This window comes from Stomoxys calcitrans, chromosome 4 (genome assembly GCF_963082655.1).
Source record: "Stomoxys calcitrans chromosome 4, idStoCalc2.1, whole genome shotgun sequence".
Lineage (NCBI taxonomy): Eukaryota > Metazoa > Arthropoda > Insecta > Diptera > Muscidae > Stomoxys > Stomoxys calcitrans.
In genome coordinates, this window is record NC_081555.1 from 163,773,426 (window position 1) to 163,794,467 (window position 21,042).

At 32.6% G+C, this 21,042-nt stretch overlaps 1 protein-coding gene across 4 annotated transcripts in view; it reads left to right on the plus strand.

The window, feature by feature from the left end:
- LOC106087571 (carbonic anhydrase 2) overlaps positions 1 to 21,042 on the plus strand; it is a 66,363-nt gene that overhangs the window by 37,317 nt on the left and 8,004 nt on the right. Inside the window, exons 1-3 of one of the 4 annotated variants that reach the window (XM_013252664.2) lie at positions 7,868 to 8,285; positions 17,939 to 18,694; positions 18,763 to 18,899. In XM_013252664.2, coding sequence (XP_013108118.1) covers positions 18,220 to 18,694; positions 18,763 to 18,899 — 612 coding nt within the window. In that variant the 5' untranslated portion in view covers positions 7,868 to 8,285; positions 17,939 to 18,219. Of the gene's footprint in view, positions 1 to 7,867; positions 8,286 to 17,756; positions 17,872 to 17,938; positions 18,695 to 18,762; positions 18,900 to 21,042 lie in introns of those variants that run through there. The other 3 variants (XM_013252670.2, XM_059366962.1, XM_059366961.1) reach the window with 3 other exon arrangements.

Here is a 21,042-nt window from a genome sequence, read left to right on the forward strand (position 1 = left end):
AAAACCCTTGCGGTTGGAGCGCTGGGCCAGTAACCCGCCCCCGGAAAACTATGAGAACTACTATGAGAAACAAAGGGATAGTAAAAACGGACCTCCACTGGTCTATACGATCAAATACTCACCCTTTCTCTCTGGTAGAAGGAAGACAAGAGAATAATTATTGGTCTGGTACACGAATATTTATTTGCGGCTATCGAAACCGTTGGCGAAGCTGCTATATGGTTTACAATAAACAAAGTTAGTTACGTTCAATAATGCTATGTTTATGGCTAACGTTTGATATGTTGAAGCAAAACGTTACACGGTAACTATAAAAAAAAACTTCGTGATAAAAGTGATGCTGTCGTAAAAATGTTTTAAACATTTTTTTTTTACGTGTGGTCACTATGTTCACAATTCTTTCAAAGAGTCAACATAATTCAGATTTTAAGCCGCACTTTATAGAGCGCACCTCCGATTTCGCTGAAATTTGGCATGTAGATGTGGATGGACCCCAGATATGCGAATCTGAAGTTCGTTTTTGGGGCAGAAAACCCACTTCATGGGAAGTGCTCCAACCTAGGCAATATGGATATTAAACGAAAGTCGTTAATAACTTTAGTTTATTAGCCATACTATAGATAGCTTACAAATATGCAAAGCTATGTCTAAAAATTGTACCCGGGAAGGACCTATGAGCCTTGTAACTTTTAAACGTCCTAATATCGGCATTGACGAGTAGATTACTAATGTGGTAGAGTATGAAATGAAAATGTTACACTTTTTTTCCTTTTCCATTTCATATCCATATTAATTAGCTTAGGGGGTTCACTATCTCAATACCCTTTGGGTCCTTCCCGCGTCCAGCTTTAAGACATTTATATTTGTAATCTACTCTTTAACCCCTTTTGTTTGATATTCATATTGTCTATATTGCAGCACTTCTCATTGAGAGAGGGTTTTTGGCCCCTAGGGAGGTGCACGGGCCTTTGCGAAATCGGACTTCAGATTCGTTCCTGGGGTCAACCCACATCTACATACCAAAATACAGCAGTTATGGGCTAAAGACCCTAAATCAGTACATTGGTATATATGGCTGCTATATCCAAATATGATCCTATCTGGACCACATTCGGATAGAATGATGGCAGGCTCAAAGTAACGCGAAATTGGGTATTTAATGCGGTTTTTATGGGCTTAAAACGCTAACCCTTGAAATATGGCCCGTTAAAAACTTTACCTGCGTGTAGAAAAGATACGGACTTTACTCCAGGACATGTAGATCGCGTCAATAAAGAACTAACATAAATGGCCTTTTGGGTCTTCGGGTCGGCGTCGGGAGGGCGTATTCTTTCCTCCCAATATAAACAACAACAAACTGTCATGTAGGACGTCTGAGAACATATTGTACACAAATGAAAGGACGTGTCAGAGGACACCCCCCATCCTATGCAAAATGCTTGACATTATAGGGCTCATACAAAATCGTGCTCTAGCACTATTCTGATATTATTTCAGGGTCCGCCCACTAAACTCTCTTCAAACCGGTCATGTTTGCCGATTATGGCAATAAATAATAGGTATTTGTTTGTAGAAAACAAATTTGATATCCAATTTTGAGGCCAAGCGTTTGAGAATTGTCTCACCCCACAAACTCCCTTTAAACCAATGGCAATTGGTGCTCAAATAAAAGAAATTTGAGAGTATAGCACGATGATGATATTTTTTCAGGGTTAGTGCGTGGGTGCGTTGGGGGCTCAAATCTGATAACTATTTTATAGCCAAGTGTTTCAGGGAGGCCTCACCTCATAAACCCCCCCTTACCCAAACATATATACCGACCATAACACTATGTAGCTCAAATGTGGTTTTTGGGAGTAGAGTATGAATCTGATATTCATTTTGGGGGAAAAGGGTTTGGCTATTCCAATCCACCACCAAAACCAAGAGAATGAAGTAGATCTAACATTCAAACTTTAATGGGCGGACCCTCCCCTTACCCTATTTTCAAAAACTCCAGATTTGTTAATAATAACTCAAAAACAGAAATTTGGTATCCTTATTTTGGGCGGAATATCTAGGAGGGCCGCGCCATCTCCAAAGGCCGCCAAATGGAATTATTGACCAATAATGACAATATGGTACTCAAATGAAAGGTATTTGAAACTAGAGCACGAATCTGATATAGCATCATACGGCTCATAAGGCTCAAATGAGCACCAATACCATACCAGACCATACCAGCACCCCCAAACAGGACTTATTTCCTGTCCGCGCCAGTATAGGGCTCATATAAATAAGAGAGTGAAAGAAGGCACAGCGGAGCGCAGCCTGTCCAGCTAGTCCAATATACAGGGTGGCTGATGAAAGCCGCTACCAAAAAAAAATGTAATAACTTTTTTTCTATTTAATAATAATAATTTAATAATTAATTTAATTAATTAATTAATTAATTTAATTAATAATAATTTAATAATTAATTTAATAATTTAATTTAACATGAATAAAAGAAAAATGTATTCCATACACCGAAAAAAAAATGTAGCAATATTCATCATTGTAGCAATATTCATCAGCCACCCTGTATAAAGATACAGTATTTTAATCGGCCTTTTGGACGCAAGATGTCGTTAGTTAAAATAGGCCCGTTGGTCAAAATGGGACCAATCGTTTTTTAGCGTTTGTTCTAAAATTGGGTATTTAGACAGTAATTTTGCATTGCATAATTGAAATGGGCTAGTATTTATTTACTTTTTTTTTTATAGAATATGTGATTGTGGTCCAATATCAATAAATACAGTGTCATCTATGCGTTCAAAATTATAGGTGCTTGCCACAGCTGAAAACATTTTTCAATTTCTTGCTTGTGTTTGAACTGGGGCACTAAGCGTCACAGACTGACATTCTGAGCTACGGTTACACACAAGAAACAGATTTTTTATATACTCCGACATATATTAATTTTTTTGGAGAAACGAAATAAGTTTTGAGATAATTTTGATTTTAACTTCAATGTTAACCTTTCAACTAAGTTAGAAGCTAAAAATTGCAAATTGCCATTGTTATCATCCAGAGTACTAGGATGTCTAACAATGAGGTCATATCAGAAGTCTGTGCAAAGCCATATTAGGCTTTGTTCAGCTGATCTAAAGGCTATTTGGTGTGATAGTCATACTGACGATCTGAAACATTACAGTTGGTCTTAGTTGACAACTTTTTCAGTGCTACCGACGGGTACAAAATCGCCTGCTCAGTATGACAGCCATTTTTACGATAGCAAAAAATTACCAAAAAATGATAGGAAAGCCGCACTAACATAAAGTTAGTTTTAATATAATTTATGACCAGTAATGTAGATTGCTAATACATCAATATTATTTCAATTGAAAGAGGTTTCTGTATAAAATGGTTTATGCCCCATTTAGTGAAGTGGCTAAATGTGCCGTTTTTCATATTTTTTACGATAAGAGTTTAATCGGTATTTCTTGTGCTTTGCGACGGTAATGGTTTCATGACACACGTCATTCATAATGAAATTTATTGCCGCTATTTTATCAAATGGCCAATCGTTCTTCAATGTCTACAGCTGTTGGACATTTTTTGACATCATATAATGTACAATAGTGGGGGGAGTCTTAAATTTCGTCGATTTAAAGCTTAATTTCTGGGACATAATGAGGCGAATCTTTAAATACAGATTTTTATTGCCCATTTCAATGTCTTATCACACATTACTCCCACATACATAAACCGATCTCTTTATTTTACAACTTAAGTTCCTTGCGAGGCGCAATTTGAGTCCGATACGAAGAAATTTCTCGTTATAAGTTACAATTATTCTCTCTTAGTTTCTGCCTATAAAGGGAAAATACTGCAAAAAAAAAACAAAAAAGATCGATTCATGATCGAGGATATTTAAGATTACTTATCTTTCTTCCAAAATTAAAAGAAAATGAATTGCGTGTGTCATGTACATTCAAGATAAAGAATTCCTAAAGTAATTTTTCACATTTCATCATACGATGACTAATTAGAACGATTTTGGTACTATCATCATGATGACAAGTCGTTTAAAAATGGCAAAAAAACAATCAATCAAACTTTTCAAAATATTTGCAAAAAAAAAAACAGTTGCCTTTTTGAGTCTCTTAATAATTTTGTGGGGATTTCTACGCTGTCATAGAGCCTAGGGATCTCAGGTTGAGAAGAAAAGTCGACTTTTATCAAAATACGACGGCAAAAATACGACTTTTGGACTTTATAAAAAGTCGAGTTAAGCAAAAACTATACGTTTCGAATTTCGCCAAAAACTTCCAAAATTTTCTAAATACGATACTCCTATTTCCTTCAAGTTTTCGTAGACTTTTGCCATCAATAAATAATTATTTCTATGTAATTTCATAAAGTATGAAGGAGAGTTTAAAATGCAAAATTGACGCATTTTTATATTAAAACAACCCGCAATGTTAAGGCCAATATAGCTTATTGGAAAAGTTTCCACATTCCCGTCTACTTTCTCCTTTTTATACCCACCACCATAGGATGGGGATATACTAATCTAGTCATTCCGTTTGTACCACCTCGAAATATTGCCCTAAGACCCTATAAAGTATATAAATTCTTGATGGTCTCATTTCTAAGTCGATATAAATAGCAATGTCCGTCCGTCCGTCCATCTATCGAAATTACGGTAGCGATCGAACGCGAAAAGCCAGACGCTTGAAATTTTGCACAGACACTCAATATTGACGTAGGTCATCATATAAACCTATCTCCCGATTTGATTTCTTGAGCTCCTGGAAGCAGCAATTTTTGTCTGATTTGGCTGAAGTTTTGCATGTAGTGTTATGTTATGACTTCCAACAACTGTGCAAAGTACGGTTTAAATCGATGTATAACCTGATATAGCTCCCATATAAACCGATCTCCCGATTTGACTTCTTGAGTTCTTACAAGCCGCAATTTTTGTACGATTTGGGACAAATTTTGCATGCGGTTTTCTGTTACGACTTCCAACAACTGTGCCAAATACGGTATAAATCAGAATATTACCTGATATAGCTAACATATGAAACGGTCTCTCGATCATCCTTGTTTGGTTCCTAGAAGGCTTGATGTTTTGCTGGTTTTACAGAAGTTTGGTATGTAGAATAAAATTATGCCCTTCAACTAAATTCATATTGTATAAATCTAGCAGAATCCATGGTGGTGGGTTCCCAAGATTCGGCCCGGCCGAACCAAAAAAAAACGCATATTTTCTGTACTATGCTGTTTGTATTGCTTGTATGCCAATTTTTGCCCAACCCTTTTGGCACATATTTCAAATAAAGATTATTAAAGCTTGAATAAGTGATCTGATGCAGATATATTTTCTTCATCTTTGTTGCTATATATGTAAATCCCTATTCACCGATATTTTAGAACACACTACCCTATAAAATATTAGACATTTTGAATGAATTTTTTTCGAAAATCCTTTCGTTATTCTACGGTCTTTTAAGTGTAGGTCATATCAGATCCGATTTATATAAAATCAAAAAAACAATCAAAGTTACATACTGATGACAACCATAAAGACTTAGAATCGTTTTTTAATTTCTACCCAAAAGTTTAGTATGCGTATATATTAGCATTATATCTAAATCTGATTCGATTTACTTAAAATTTATCACATATTTTCCTCATTTACCAACATCTGTGGTATATTTCGATCCAGTCGGTTGTTAAATGTGGGACAACAACATTAACAAGAAAAATCTTAAAAACTTCATATATCTGAACCATACCCAAATTTTAACCGATTTTTTAAAACTCCCCACACATTTTTTTGCGTCGACAACGTTTTTGTTAAATTTCGGCCCAATCGGTTGTTAAATATTGATATTATATCACTTTAAAGGAGTATATACCAAAAACTATTTAAATCGGAACTATATGCAAATCTGAACCGATTTTCTTGAAATTCACCGTATATCTTCTTCTAGGTATCGGCAACATCTGAGAGGAATTTCATTCCAATCGGTTGTTTTTTGAAAGTGCTATAGTATAAAAAAGATATAACTCAAAATATATATATTAGATATATATCCAAATCTGAACAGATTTTACGATATTCACCAAAAATCTTCCTTTCAACTTCCTTCCTGTGCTAAATTTCAATAAAATCGAAACATAAATCAAAGAGCTATTGTAATCAGTGTTGCCGTTTTTGGTAGGTTCCTACCAAAATTGGTAGTTTTTTTTTTCTTTTGGTAGGTTGGTAAGCTGACCTCAAATTTTGGAAGTTTTTCCCAACGAAGCCTGATGGCTTCGCATTGCATGAAATGAAGCAAATTACTGAAAAAATTCCGGAGGAAAACTTAAAATTGTTTCACAACCTTTCGTTTCAATATATGTACTGAGTGTATGCTTAATAAAACCATTTTTTATACCCACCACCTTAGGATGGGAGTATACTTAACTAGTCATTCTTGATCGTCTCGACATTCTAAGTCGATCTAGCCATGTCCATCCGTCTGTCGAAATCACGAAAGCGGTCAAACGCGTAAAGCTTGCCGCTTGAAATTTTGCAGAGGTACTTAATATTGATGTAGATGATTGGCAAATGGGCCTTATCGGTTCAGTTTAAGATACAGCGCCAATATAAACCGATCTCCCGATTTGACTTCTTTGGCCACTGGAAGCCGCAATTTTGGTCCGATTTGGCTGAAATTTTGCATATGGTGTTTTGTTATGACTTCCAAAAACATAACAAAGTTATTCTGAGCCTATCGGTATACTTATCAAGCTCTCTTCCTTCTGGCTGTTAGAACAAATGCACTATGTTATAATACCCTGTACCACAGTAATGGTATAGGGTATAATTAAGGCGGTTGCCTTCCATCGGAAAATCAGACTACGTATGTGGCAGCTTCTTACAAATACGGTCAGATCTGGCCCGCATACAATGCCACTCACTGTAACGGCCGAAACGGGTAGTATATCTGTAGACTGCTTCATCCGACAATATTGTAAATCGAAATCAAGGCAAAATATGATTTTTATAAACTCGTGAATTCTTAAGGGCGAAATCGGTATAATGGTTGGTATATCAAGATATAGGTCATCTTTATCTATGGCTGTTATTTTTATAGGCTGTAGAGTGATTTCAAAAGACAGATGGATGGACATGGCTAGATTGATTCTGAATATTAAGACGTATATGTTGCATTTTTGGCTTGTAGAACATTTGGAAGGTTTTGGTCGCGAATGGTAAGATCTTTCTTACATTTTGGTAGGATATATATATATATATATATATATATATATATATATATATATATATATATATATATATATATATATATATATATATATATATATATATATATATATATATATATATATATATATATATATATATATATATAATGGAATGTTCATAATAAACTTCGTAGTTTGATACTCATCTTCGGGATAACTCCTACTTTCTAACGAACCTTTTGCAGTAGTAAAAACTCGTCTACCATATCTCTAGGCCAGTCCTTCAGACGCCTCGAGCTGCCTATACTAAATTTAGTAAATGTTAAGTTGTTTTTTGTTAATGCAAGTGTTGAAATATTCGGGAAAAATCTTTTTTAAGGGTCTGAGTTTTGCAAACAAACAACGCTACATCGTTCGTTTTTTTATTGCATTACTTCCTTATCCGCTGATCGCTTTTTGATGTTGATGTAGTTTATATGTCATTTCACATTTCTATTCAATTGATTGATGGTGATAAGAAATATTTCCACCAATAGTATTGTATTGTGTTTCTTAACGAGACTGTTGCTAGCTTTTATGACGCTTAGCAGTCCAAGTTTTCGCATTGAAATTAAATTTAGACTGTCGTATTGAATATTCTTGGCGAAAAAATGTGAACTTTTCATTTCATTTCAAAGTTAACCGCCAAAGCGTAGACACCTGGTCAACGGCATAAAACTCCATAAAAACACAAAACAACAAAAGAAACCCTATTCACGTGATCGCGTTAAATTGCCTGATTAAGTATTAACTCAATTGAAACACCGCCGTATATAAAGTGAAATTTTAATTAAAAATTTTTTTATAAAAAATAAATAACTGGAGCAGGAGTTGATATTTACAAATAAAATTTGTTTGTTGTACAATTCAACAAATATTGTGATCGTGAAAAAAATGTTACCATAATTTTTTAAAATTTTGTAATTTAACATAAATGTGTCGTCACAGCTTAAGATTGACGCGCCAAATAATCGTATAGTGAGAAGATAATTGGGTTGTAGTTTGTATATAAACAAAAATCGAAGGTAAATAAAAATTAAATACGAATACAAAGCCAACACACTCATAGCCAAGCATGTAGATTTCAGTGACAAGAAATCAATAAAACCCTCAACCTGTAGTAACAATAAATGCATATATGCACCTCTGTGCATGTAGCGCAATCGCTTATTACTCTTTGTAAATTGTTAATTTTTAACAAGATCCACGTGTCGATAGCAATCGTTTATAAATACTCAAGCCATGACATTGTATTTTATTGACTAGTGATTGTATAAAACAAATGAAGGTGAATTAAAAAAAAAATTTACATAAAAATATAAAAAATTTAAAGAAAATAAAAAAGTAGCCAAACAATTAAAAAATTACAACAATTAGAAGCGTGCTAAGTTTGGCTGGTGCGAATCTTATCCACCATGGATCGCAATTGTCAAGTTCTTTGGACGGTTTCTCTTCATGTACATAAACTAAAAAAGGATTATGGGAGGTCACAACAACAAATCCCCATGGATTTTTTATATTTTTAGTATAAGAGTTGCGCCCTCTAAAGGGTGAACAAGTATATTTGGAAGATCGGTTTATATGGCAGCAATATCAGGTTTTGAACCGATTGGGAACATACTCTATACATCTGTTGGAGGTCATAGAAAAAACACTTTCAAATTTTAAGCTAACGAGCAAATTTTCAGGAAAATCGGATAAGAATTGCTACCTAAATTAAAAATAAGTATTTATGCTACATTTCAGCCGCCTTGCTTCACTCTTTCGTAAGTTAGCGTGCTTTCGACAGACGGACGGGCGGACAGACAGACGGACATTGCCAGATCGGCTCGGGAACGATATTCCTTCCTGGTTACGCCCTTGTTCTAATTAATGTACACTCAACAATGTTTGTATATAGCACAAAATTGCACAAAACTTAATGAACCCTAAAAATAGGTTTATTTGAATGTTATACAAAGGAAATCCGTCAATTAAACCTATTTCAAATCTACATTAAGTTTTGTGAATAAGGCTATTTGTCTATAAATAATGGAAAGCATACAAGACTTTTTTTCATCAAACATAGGGCTGTTGTTTTAGCAAACATTTTCGACTGCTATATCAACTAACAAAACACGTACACATTGATATTGCAGCCATTGGTATACATTTCAAAATGTGGGTAAAATCTCTCGTCAATATTATTGCTCTGATAATGTCCACATTGGAGGCCACCGTAGCACAGAGGTTAGCATGTCCGCTTATACCGTTCGGACTCGGCTATAAAAAAGGGTCCCTTATCATTGAGTTTAAACTTGAATCGGAAAGCACTCATTGATGTGTGAGAAGTTTACCCCTGCTCGGATCCATGTGCAGTTATTGAGTCGGTTCTAAGCCCCGAATTGTCGTGATTGGTCTATATATCCAATTGGCGGGTTTTGGGCGGCCCCCAAGGTACCAGACCACACCAATAGAAACCATGTTTTGTTTTTGGTGACTGTAAAAGTGCAAAAAAATTCCGAACTAATCGCATAGATATCGTTCTTTACACTCAAATACCATTGATTTCAGCTCCATACTGCCATAGTTGGATATGAAGTTCAGTTAAAGAGGTGCTTTAGAGCGTACCACCAAACACTTGGCTCCAAAATTGGATATCGAATTCGTTTTATTCTCTCAAATACTTTTCATTTGAGTCCCATATTGTCATAATGGGTCAATGAAACTATTTGACGTACTTTTAGGAGGAAAAGCGCCACGTGGACTTGACTTGGGTTAGGATGACCCCCTATATTTTGATCTGATTTTGTATGGCAAATTCGACATCTACTCCCGAATACCTTTCATTTGACATATTGACATGAATATCCAATATGTTTGTTTGGGGGAGTTTTGGGGTTGGGTCGGCCCGATGGGTACATAGACTCAAATTTTAATACCATATTTGTATTCTACTTTCCAATAACCTTCTTTTGATACCCATATTGTCCCGATCGGTCCACATTTGATTTTGGGTGGTGTTTTTGGCATAAGGGGGAGAGTCCGCCCTCCTTCCAATATATAAAAATTATATAGCCTATGTTTCCTTCCAGACCAACCTACACAATATGCGAAAATTTTGAGAAAATCGGTTCTGGCGTTTTCGAGTCTATACGGAACAAACAAACAAACCCAGTACCATATTGCCATGATTGGCTAATGTGTCCATTTTTGGCTTTTTTGGGGGGTGGGGTGACCCCCTATACTTCGACATGTATACCATATTCGTTATTGGTTTGATTTTGGGTGGTGTTTTTGGGGTAACGGGGGAGAGTCCGTCCCTTACTGATATCAATAAATTATAAAGCCTATTCCTCCTTCCTGACTATATTCGTAATCTACTCCCGAACGCCTTTCATTTGAGTCCCATATTGTCATGATTGTCAAATAAACCTATTTCAATGGGTTTTGGGGCTGGAGCGGCCCTTAGTTCCTTGGACCCAATTTTTATTATGAAATTCGTGCTCTACTCCTGAATGCCTTTTAGTTGAATCCCATATTGTTCCGATCGGTCCACTTCTATTTTTTGGTAGTACTTTTGGGGAGGGTCTGCCACCCAAAAGTACTTTACTGTTTTTGGACAATGTGTGCATTGCATTGACTGCAACATCCACTGGGACACATATCTCCATTTATCAAATGGTAAATATCTCATTCCTGAAACTTTCTCATATCTGCGTTATTTTTTTTTTTAGTTCAAATAGGAAGATTAGATAAACCAGATCCATTTGCCCTATTTACTAAACCAATCGACCTACATACATGAGAAATATCTGAAGGATGACATCTCAAAAAAATTAAACATACACATCAATTAATCGTCAAACCGTATCGTTATTGTTCGATTAATCGTTGAACCTAAAATTTCATATAAACGGTTCATAGAATAATCGTAAGCACAACAACAACAGCATCACATCACTTGTGTGCAATGTATTAACTGCAACAACAATGTTTTGTTCTTTGCCTTTTCAACCCATTGCTGGTGGGTGTTGTTGTTTGTTATTTGAAAAGCAGTTTTTTTGCTCATTTTTCTTTGTAAGACAACATTAGCATCACTTGCTCGAATGTTGACTTGTTTTGCAGACCACGTACGCTCTGTGGAATGTTATTTTTACTGTTATACTCACGAGGCACTCAAGAGATAATCCCTGCTCATGAGGAACTTACGAAAAATAAAAATGCAAATTTACTTATTTAGGAAACTTTTCACATATGCAAGTGCTGTCTCATTCAAGTTTTTAAGCTCAATGATAATGGAACTACAACCGATACCGAACGACATGCAGCAGTGCGACACCGCTTTGGAGAGAAGTTTTGACATGGCATATATTCTGACAAATTTCGCCAGCATTAGGAGGCGATAACCACTGATGTATGATGTTCTCGCCAGGATTCGAACCCAAATGTTTAGCGACATAGGGGGCATGCTAACCACTGCACCACGGTGGCCTCCGTAGTAGTCAGAAGAAAGTGTCTTATAGTAACAGCAGACTTTTTGCTATGAGTGTAAAATGGTTGGGTTAGTAAATGGGCCATATTAGTCCATGTTTAGATATAGCTTCCGATCTCCCAGCTATACTTTTTGAGCCTCTATAGGGCCCAGATCTTATTCGATTGGGTTAACATTTTACAGGATAATATCGCCAATATGAATCTGAATCGGTCCGTAACATGAAATTTTTGTAAATTTGCCCATGGACATTCTATTAAGCAACAGTGGCAAACTTTTCACACAGCAATGAAAGCAGTTCTATTTAAGTTTTAGCTTAATGATATAGGACCTCCTTTTTTATGCCAAGTCCGAACGGCGTTCCGCTAAGCGACACGATTTCTTAGAGAAGAAGACAAAATTTCAGTAAAATTTTCTCTAAAGACAAAATTTCAGTGAAATTTTCTCTAAAGAAAAAATTTCAGTGAAATTTTCTCTAAAGACAAAATTTCAGTGAAATTTTCTCTGAAGACAAAATTTCAGTGAAATTTTCTCTGAAGACAAAATTTCAGTGAAATTTTCTCTAAAGACAAAATTTCAATGAAATTTTTTCTAAAGAAAAAATTTCATTGAAATATTTTCTAAAGACAAAATTTCATTGAAATATTTTCTAAAGACAAAATTTCATTGAAATATTTTCTAAAGACAAAATTTCAGTTAAATTTTCCCTAAAATAAAATTTCAGTAAAATTGTCTATCAGGATTCACTAATAGAAGGTTAGGTCACATGCAAAACACAAAGTGGATAGGCCCCATAAACACCATTAAGGATGTCAAATCTGACGATTGAAAATGTCATCATATAGGAGAAAACGTAAACAAAGAATGAATGTAAAAAGAGAACAAGTTGACATCCTCAATGCCAAGTACTGCCAAATATTAAAAAAAAAGTATATCGGCTGATCGCTTGGCTTAACCTTATTCAGTGAATCCTGATTGTCTATAAAAAAATGTCAGAAAATTTTGCCTAAAGATAAAATTTCTTTGAAATTTTTTCTAAAGACAAAATTTCCCTAAAAATTTTTTTTAGTGTATTTTTTTACAGACAACATTTCAGTGAATTTTTTTTAAGACAAAATTTCAGTGAATTTTTTTCTAAAGACAAAATTTCAGTGACATTTTTTTTAAAAGACAACATTTGATTGATGGTTTCTCTTAAGACAACATTTCACTGAAATAATTACTTAGGAACTGCCTATATTTGACAAAAACCAAATGTAGGTTTCAGTGAAATTTTCTCTAAAGACAAAATTTCAGTGAAATTTTCTCTAAAGACAAAATTTCAGTGAAATTTTCTCTAAAGACAAAATTTCAGTGAAATTTTCTCTAAAGACAAAATTTCAGTGAAATTTTCTCTAAAGACAAAATTTCAGTGAAATTTTCTCTGAAGACAAAATTTCAGTGAAATTTTCTCTGAAGACAAAATTTCAGTGAAATTTTCTCTAAAGACAAAATTTCAATGAAATTTTTTCTAAAGACAAAACTTCAGTGAAAAAATTTCATTGAAATATTTTCTAAAGACAAAATTTCATTGAAATATTTTCTAAAGACAAAATTTCATTGAAATATTTTCTAAAGACAAAATTTCAGTTAAATTTTCCCTAAAATAAAATTTCAGTAAAATTGTCTATCAGGATTCACTAATAGAAGGTTAGGTCACATGCAAAACACAAAGTGGATAGGCCCCATAAACACCATTAAGGATGTCAAATCTGACGATTGAAAATGTCATCATATAGGAGAAAACGTAAACAAAGAATGAATGTAAAAAGAGAACAAGTTGACATCCTCAATGCCAAGTACTGCCAAATATTAAAAAAAAAGTATATCGGCTGATCGCTTGGCTTAACCTTATTCAGTGAATCCTGATTGTCTATAAAAAAATGTCAGAAAATTTTGCCTAAAGATAAAATTTCTTTGAAATTTTTTCTAAAGACAAAATTTCCCTAAAAATTTTTTTTAGTGTATTTTTTTACAGACAACATTTCAGTGAATTTTTTTTAAGACAAAATTTCAGTGAATTTTTTTCTAAAGACAAAATTTCAGTGACATTTTTTTTAAAAGACAACATTTGATTGATGGTTTCTCTTAAGACAACATTTCACTGAAATAATTACTTAGGAACTGCCTATATTTGACAAAAACCAAATGTAGGTTTCAGTGAAATTTTCTCTAAAGACAAAATTTCAGTGAAATTTTCTCTAAAGACAAAATTTCAGTGAAATTTTCTCTAAAGACAAAATTTCAGTGAAATTTTCTCTAAAGACAAAATTTCAGTGAAATTTTCTCTAAAGACAAAATTTCAGTGAAATTTTCTCTGAAGACAAAATTTCAGTGAAATTTTCTCTGAAGACAAAATTTCAGTGAAATTTTCTCTAAAGACAAAATTTCAATGAAATTTTTTCTAAAGACAAAACTTCAGTGAAAAAATTTCATTGAAATATTTTCTAAAGACAAAATTTCATTGAAATATTTTCTAAAGACAAAATTTCATTGAAATATTTTCTAAAGACAAAATTTCAGTTAAATTTTCCCTAAAATAAAATTTCAGTAAAATTGTCTATCAGGATTCACTAATAGAAGGTTAGGTCACATGCAAAACACAAAGTGGATAGGCCCCATAAACACCATTAAGGATGTCAAATCTGACGATTGAAAATGTCATCATATAGGAGAAAACGTAAACAAAGAATGAATGTAAAAAGAGAACAAGTTGACATCCTCAATGCCAAGTACTGCCAAATATTAAAAAAAAAGTATATCGGCTGATCGCTTGGCTTAACCTTATTCAGTGAATCCTGATTGTCTATAAAAAAATGTCAGAAAATTTTGCCTAAAGATAAAATTTCTTTGAAATTTTTTCTAAAGACAAAATTTCCCTAAAAATTTTTTTTAGTGTATTTTTTTACAGACAACATTTCAGTGAATTTTTTTTAAGACAAAATTTCAGTGAATTTTTTTCTAAAGACAAAATTTCAGTGACATTTTTTTTAAAAGACAACATTTGATTGATGGTTTCTCTTAAGACAACATTTCACTGAAATAATTACTTAGGAACTGCCTATATTTGACAAAAACCAAATGTAGGTTTCAGTGAAATTTTCTCTAAAGACAAAATTTCAGTGAAATTTTCTCTAAAGACAAAATTTCAGTGAAATTTTCTCTAAAGACAAAATTTCAGTGAAATTTTCTCTAAAGACAAAATTTCAGTGAAATTTTCTCTAAAGACAAAATTTCAGTGAAATTTTCTCTAAAGACGAAATATCAGTGAAATATTCTCTAAAGACGAAATTTCAGTGAAATATTCTCTAAAGACGAAATTTCAGTGAAATATTCTCTAAAGACGAAATTTCAGTGAAATTTTCTCTAAAGACAAAATTTCAGTGAAATTTTCTCTAAAGGCAAAATTTCAGTGAAATTTTCACTAAAGACAAAATTTCAGTGAAATTTTCTCTAAAGGCAAAATTTCAGTGAAATTTTCTCTAAAGACAGAATTTTAGTGAACTTTTTTAAAGAATTTTAGTGATTTTTTTCTAAAGAATTTTAGTGATTTTTTTCTAAAGAATTTTAGTGATTTTTTTCTTAAGACAGAATTTAGTAAAAATTTTTCTAAAGACAGAATTTTAGTGAAATTTTTGTAAAAGAAAAATTTTATTGAAATTTTTGTAAAAGACAAAATTTTAGTGAAATTTTTATAAAAGACAAAATTTTATTAAAATTTTCGCTAAAGACAAAATTTCATTGAAATATTTCCAAAAGACAAAATTTCATTAAATATTTTTTAAGACAAAATTTTTTCTAAAAACAAAATTTCATTAAATTTTTTTTAAAACAAAATTTTATTGAAATATTTTCTAAAGACAAAATTTCATTAAAATATTTTCTAAAGACAAAATTTCATTGAAATATTTTCTAAAGACAAAATTTCATTGAAATATTTTCTAAAGAAAAAATTTCATTGAAATATTTTCTAAAGACAAAATTTCAGTTAAATTTTCCCTAAAATAAAATTTCAGTAAAATTGTCTATAAAAAAATGTCAGAAAATTTTGCCTAAAGATAAAATTTCTTTGAAATTTTTTCTAAAGACAAAATTTCCCTAAAAATTTTTTTAGTGTATTTTTTTACAGACAACATTTCAGTCAATTTTTTTTTAAGACAAAATTTCAGTGAATTTTTTTCTAAAGACAAAATTTCAGTGACATTTTTTTTTAAAAGACAACATTTGATTGATGGTTTCTCTTAAGACAACATTTCACTGAAATAATTACTTAGGAACTGCCTATATTTGACAAAAACCAAATGTAGGTTTTCCAAAATCGCTGGTCAAAATGTTTTATATTTTTTTTGGTATCCAAGTTTCCCAGATCGCATCGCATTAAAAAAAATCTTATCGACAAAGTCACATGCTTGGGGAATGTTAGTTGACAAATATTGTACAAGAAGACTATAAAAATTTATTTATTTTTATTTTATTTATTTATTTTGTAACTGTATACAGAATTCAAAACAATATTACACTTCGTTTGCACCGTAATACTAATAGGAACTTGTACACATTTAAGTATAACCAATAGGGAAGAATTTTTTTTTTCTTTTTTCAAGTTCTAATATCAGGTGTTATCTTTATTAGATGGGTAAATGATATTAACATCATATACATACCTAAAAACTTTATGATATAATGTGACATTTTGTTTATGACTCGGCAAACGCTTCTGTTTTTACTTCGGTTTTTGCGAAACTCGTGAATATTCAAGTGCAGCACTAACAAACCACCTCTAAGAGAACACATTCACACGCAATAAGGAAATGAAAATGAATGAATGACAAAAACTGGACGTCTGTCTGCGCCCTAGAATGATATTGAATAATTCATTTTATTGAGGGGTGTTTTTGGGTGATGGGCATTGTTAAGCAGAGTTTGCTGCACCAGGCATACCAAGGTACAAAAAGACAGACGGCATGTTTTGCATGACCCTGAATGAACAAGTGGGTAGCAGTTTGGTGGCTTTACATCTACACCAAAGGCACTTTCACTGTGACTGTAAATTGGTTAAATTGTAAATTTCTCATTTTTTACTATCCCTACCCAGTTCGACGAACTTTTTTGCACGCACACTTGCTTGTCTTAAGTTCTTGTTGTTGTCCTTGCCTTTGCCCTTTAATAGATCATCAGTAATTGATGAATGTATTCTCCAGCCCATCACAAATTTCCCAGACAGTGATGGACAAAATAATTCCCTTGGTGGTGCTTGTGATTAGAGAAATGGCAACAAGTCGCAAATTGAATATCAAACCATAAATTATGGGCCCAATATTTAAATGTTGAACATTTTATCATAAAACTATTAAGTAAGGTGGGCTGGGCTCAAGTCACTCTTGAATCTCGACAAAAGGTGTGATAGAACTTCAGCCACTTTTGACGAAGAGATGTGTCAGGTTATTCAACTGTCAAATTATTGAGCATGCCAAGAGTGTTACGGCGAAGAGGAGATGCATTCGTCGCTTACGTGGTCTCTGAGCCAAAAATCAAACATTACAATTTGTCGTGTACGAAGTTACGAAAAACAATTTAAATTGTAATCAATGTTAGATATCATGCGATCAATATTTCTTTTATGTGCTGCCCCGTTGTGTAAATGTCTACCATATTTATTCTCGACTGTAGTTGGATAACCATCTTTACCAACTTTAGAGTTGAGTTGTCTACGAACTTAAATAAATAATTTTATTAATATTGACATTGAAATATAAACAAATGCCAATACCACCCCACTACTGCATGGTCATAAACCATCAGACGTTTTACCTACGGCCCGTCAGCCAAATGGTGGGAAAAGAGGCGTTAGTGATATATTCCTGTTTTGTTACCGGAAGAAAATGACACTGCGGCAAACACACACCCACTCTCTGGGCTTATCGTATAGTGAATTAAAAGCTCGTTAATTAATTTCTTTTCTTTGCAATTTCTTGATGCGATTGGAAGGTGGATTGCTGCGTTGAGTGAGTGAACGCTGTCCACTTGAACAGTTTCGTCAGCAATTTGTTGAAGTTAAGTACTGTTAGGGTACATAGGAAAACAAGCAACAATTTTCTGTGAGAATTATTATTAACAGACATTTCTTTTTAACATTTTTTCTTAAACAATTTTTTTATTTTTTAGATTTCCTAAGACTATTTTTCGTGGAGCTACAAAAGGTATTGGACGCAAATTAATACCAACATAATTTTTTCTTGATCCTCAACGAGTTTAATAAAATTCGCCACCACGTCGCAATTTACTTGGCTACTTAAACCACAACACTTTTGTGTTTATAAAGTTAAGAAAAAATCCTATCACACGGTCAATATCACATAGATAGCTCCTGGAGCGGCCTTATCCCTGCGCAGGATCTCTTTCATCAGCATTCCCACATACGACACGGCGTAGCGTAACATTTAACAATGCCCGTTCAGTCACCAATTGAAATTAGCAATCGTGTTATTGAGCACATCGATGACATTGACCCTTTAGAATACCATGGCCACTGGGAACCAGTGGGTATTGCCCGCGTCCACAATACCGGCACATCGGCCATGGTGACATTTGGCAAACGCAAAGAGCAACCATACATAGTGGGCGGTTGTTTGGGAGGTGAAAAGTACATATTCGAACAATTACATTTTCATTGGGCTGACACGGATGAATCTGGCTGTGAACACACTCTAGAGGGTAACAAATATTCCATGGAAGCTCATGCGGTGCACTACAATTCAAAGTACAAAGATTTCTCGGAAGCCAAAAACAAGCCCGACGGTTTGGCTGTTGTGGGATTTTTCATACAGGCGTGTGGCGAAAAAGATTGTCCCGAATTCAAGAAAATTACCGAAGGTATTCGTATTGTACAGAAGATCCATACAAATGCATCTGTTGATTCAGGTACGTAATCGTAATAGAAAATTTGGGAAACAATTGTTGTTTCATTTCGGATTTTATTTCTTTTTTAGATTGTCTCTCTTGGATTGGTTTGCAGGAGTTGAGCAAACACTACTATACATATAAGGGATCTCTAACAACAGCACCATATTTTGAAAGTGTCACATGGATTATATATAGAACGCCTATATATGTATCCAAAGGACAGGTAAGAATAAAAAGGCAGAAAAAAAATTGAAAAAAAATTCAAAGAAATTTTGTCTTTAGATAAAATTTCATAGAAATTTTGTCTTTAGATAAAATTTCATAGAAATTTTGTCTTTAGATAAAATTTCATAGAAATTTTGTCTTTAGATAAAATTTCATAGAAATTTTGTCTTTAGATAAAATTTCATAGAAATTTTGTCTTTAGATAAAATTTCATAGAAATTTTGTCTTTGGATAAAATTTCATAGAAATTTTGTCTTTAGATAAAATTTCATAGAAATTTTGTCTTTAGATAAAATTTCATAGAAATTTTGTCTTTAGATAAAATTTCATAGAAATTTTGTCTTTAGATAAAATTTCATAGAAATTTTGTCTTTAGATAAAATTTCATAGAAATTTTGTCTTTAGATAAAATTTCATAGAAATTTTGTCTTTAGATAAAATTTCATAGAAATTTTGTCTTTAGATAAAATTTCATAGAAATTTTGTCTTTAGATAAAATTTCATAGAAATTTTGTCTTTAGATAAAATTTCATAGAAATTTTGTCTTTAGATAAAATTTCATAGAAATTTTGTCTTTAGATAAAATTTCATAGAAATTTTGTCTTTAGATAAAATTTCATAGAAATTTTGTCTTTAGATAAAATTTCATAGAAATTTTGTCTTTAGATAAAATTTCATAGAAATTTTGTCTTTAGATAAAATTTCATAGAAATTTTGTCTTTAGATAAAATTTCATAGAAATTTTGTCTTTAGATAAAATTTCATAGAAATTTTGTCTTTAGATAAAATTTCATAGAAATTTTGTCTTTAGATAAAATTTCATAGAAATTTTGTCTTTAGATAAAATTTCATAGAAATTTTGTCTTTAGATAAAATTTCATAGAAATTTTGTCTTTAGATTTTTTTTTTTTTTTTTTTTTATTTATTATTTTAATTTTATTTAATTATATAATAAAATTCATACAATTTCACATATATAATAATATTTAATAAAAATCTTAAAAAAATTATAATTTCCCGCGAAGCCATTTCGGCTTGTCTGCAGGATAAAGGTTCAGCCAAGCTGTAGAAAATTAGATTTCATATTGTTATTCTAGATTGTATTATTTAATAAAAATATCTAAAAACATTTTCTTATTAATATGATAACAAGTATTTTTTGATCATTCTGCCTCTTATTGCTTTATTATTTGTATTTGATATATCTATCGGTAATCTATTTAGAAATGTTGGTAGCGTTATTTCCAATGAGAGTTTGCCGTAGTCGTTGTTGTGTCTGGGTATATGGTATTTACCATTGTGTTTGTTCCGTGTATTCCTGGAGTGGCGTATACGTTGTAAGAATTCTGAATTGTAGAATTCTTGGGATATTGTCGCGTTGTAAATACCATCGATATTAAGTATATGGAGAGTTTTAAATAGGTTGTTCTCTCTTGACGTGTTTGCATTTAATCTTGTGTCTTGTTGATTGGTTGGTGGTGTTTTGTTACTTTTGTTAAGCAGTTTAATGAGTCGATTTTGATATTTTTGGAGTACTTTGCATTGCTTTGATTTGCCCCAAGCGGTAATTCCATGCCGTAGCTGTGATTCTATCAGTGAAAAATAAGCTTGCTTTAACACAAAAAATGGTGAGCAGTTGCTTAGGTGATACAATGCGAACATAGATTTTCGTAACTTTTTCGTTAGTTGTTGGATATGTATTTTCCACTTGAAGTTGTGGTCAAGATGCACACCCAGGTATTTATATGATTCAACCAATTCGATATTTGTTTTGCAACATTCATTACTTGTTACGTTTCGATTATGTAAGCAATCGAAATCATGGAATTTTATTTCTATATTTGAGTTTGGTATATGTCTAGGTCTAATGTGCATTAATTTTGTCTTTTTTGAGTTTATTATTAGGCCATTATCGTGACACCATTTACATAATTCTGTAAACTCATTTTGCATAATCTTTTCCGCTTCTTTTACATTTTTATGCGTAACTATAATAGCAGTGTCGTCTGCATATGAAAAAACTTCGCTATGTTTAAGTAATTTTACCATTTCATTTGTGTAGATAATGTACAGTATTGGTCCCAATTTTGATCCTTGAGGTACACCAAAGTTTGTTGTAATTTGGCTGCTCAACGTGTTGT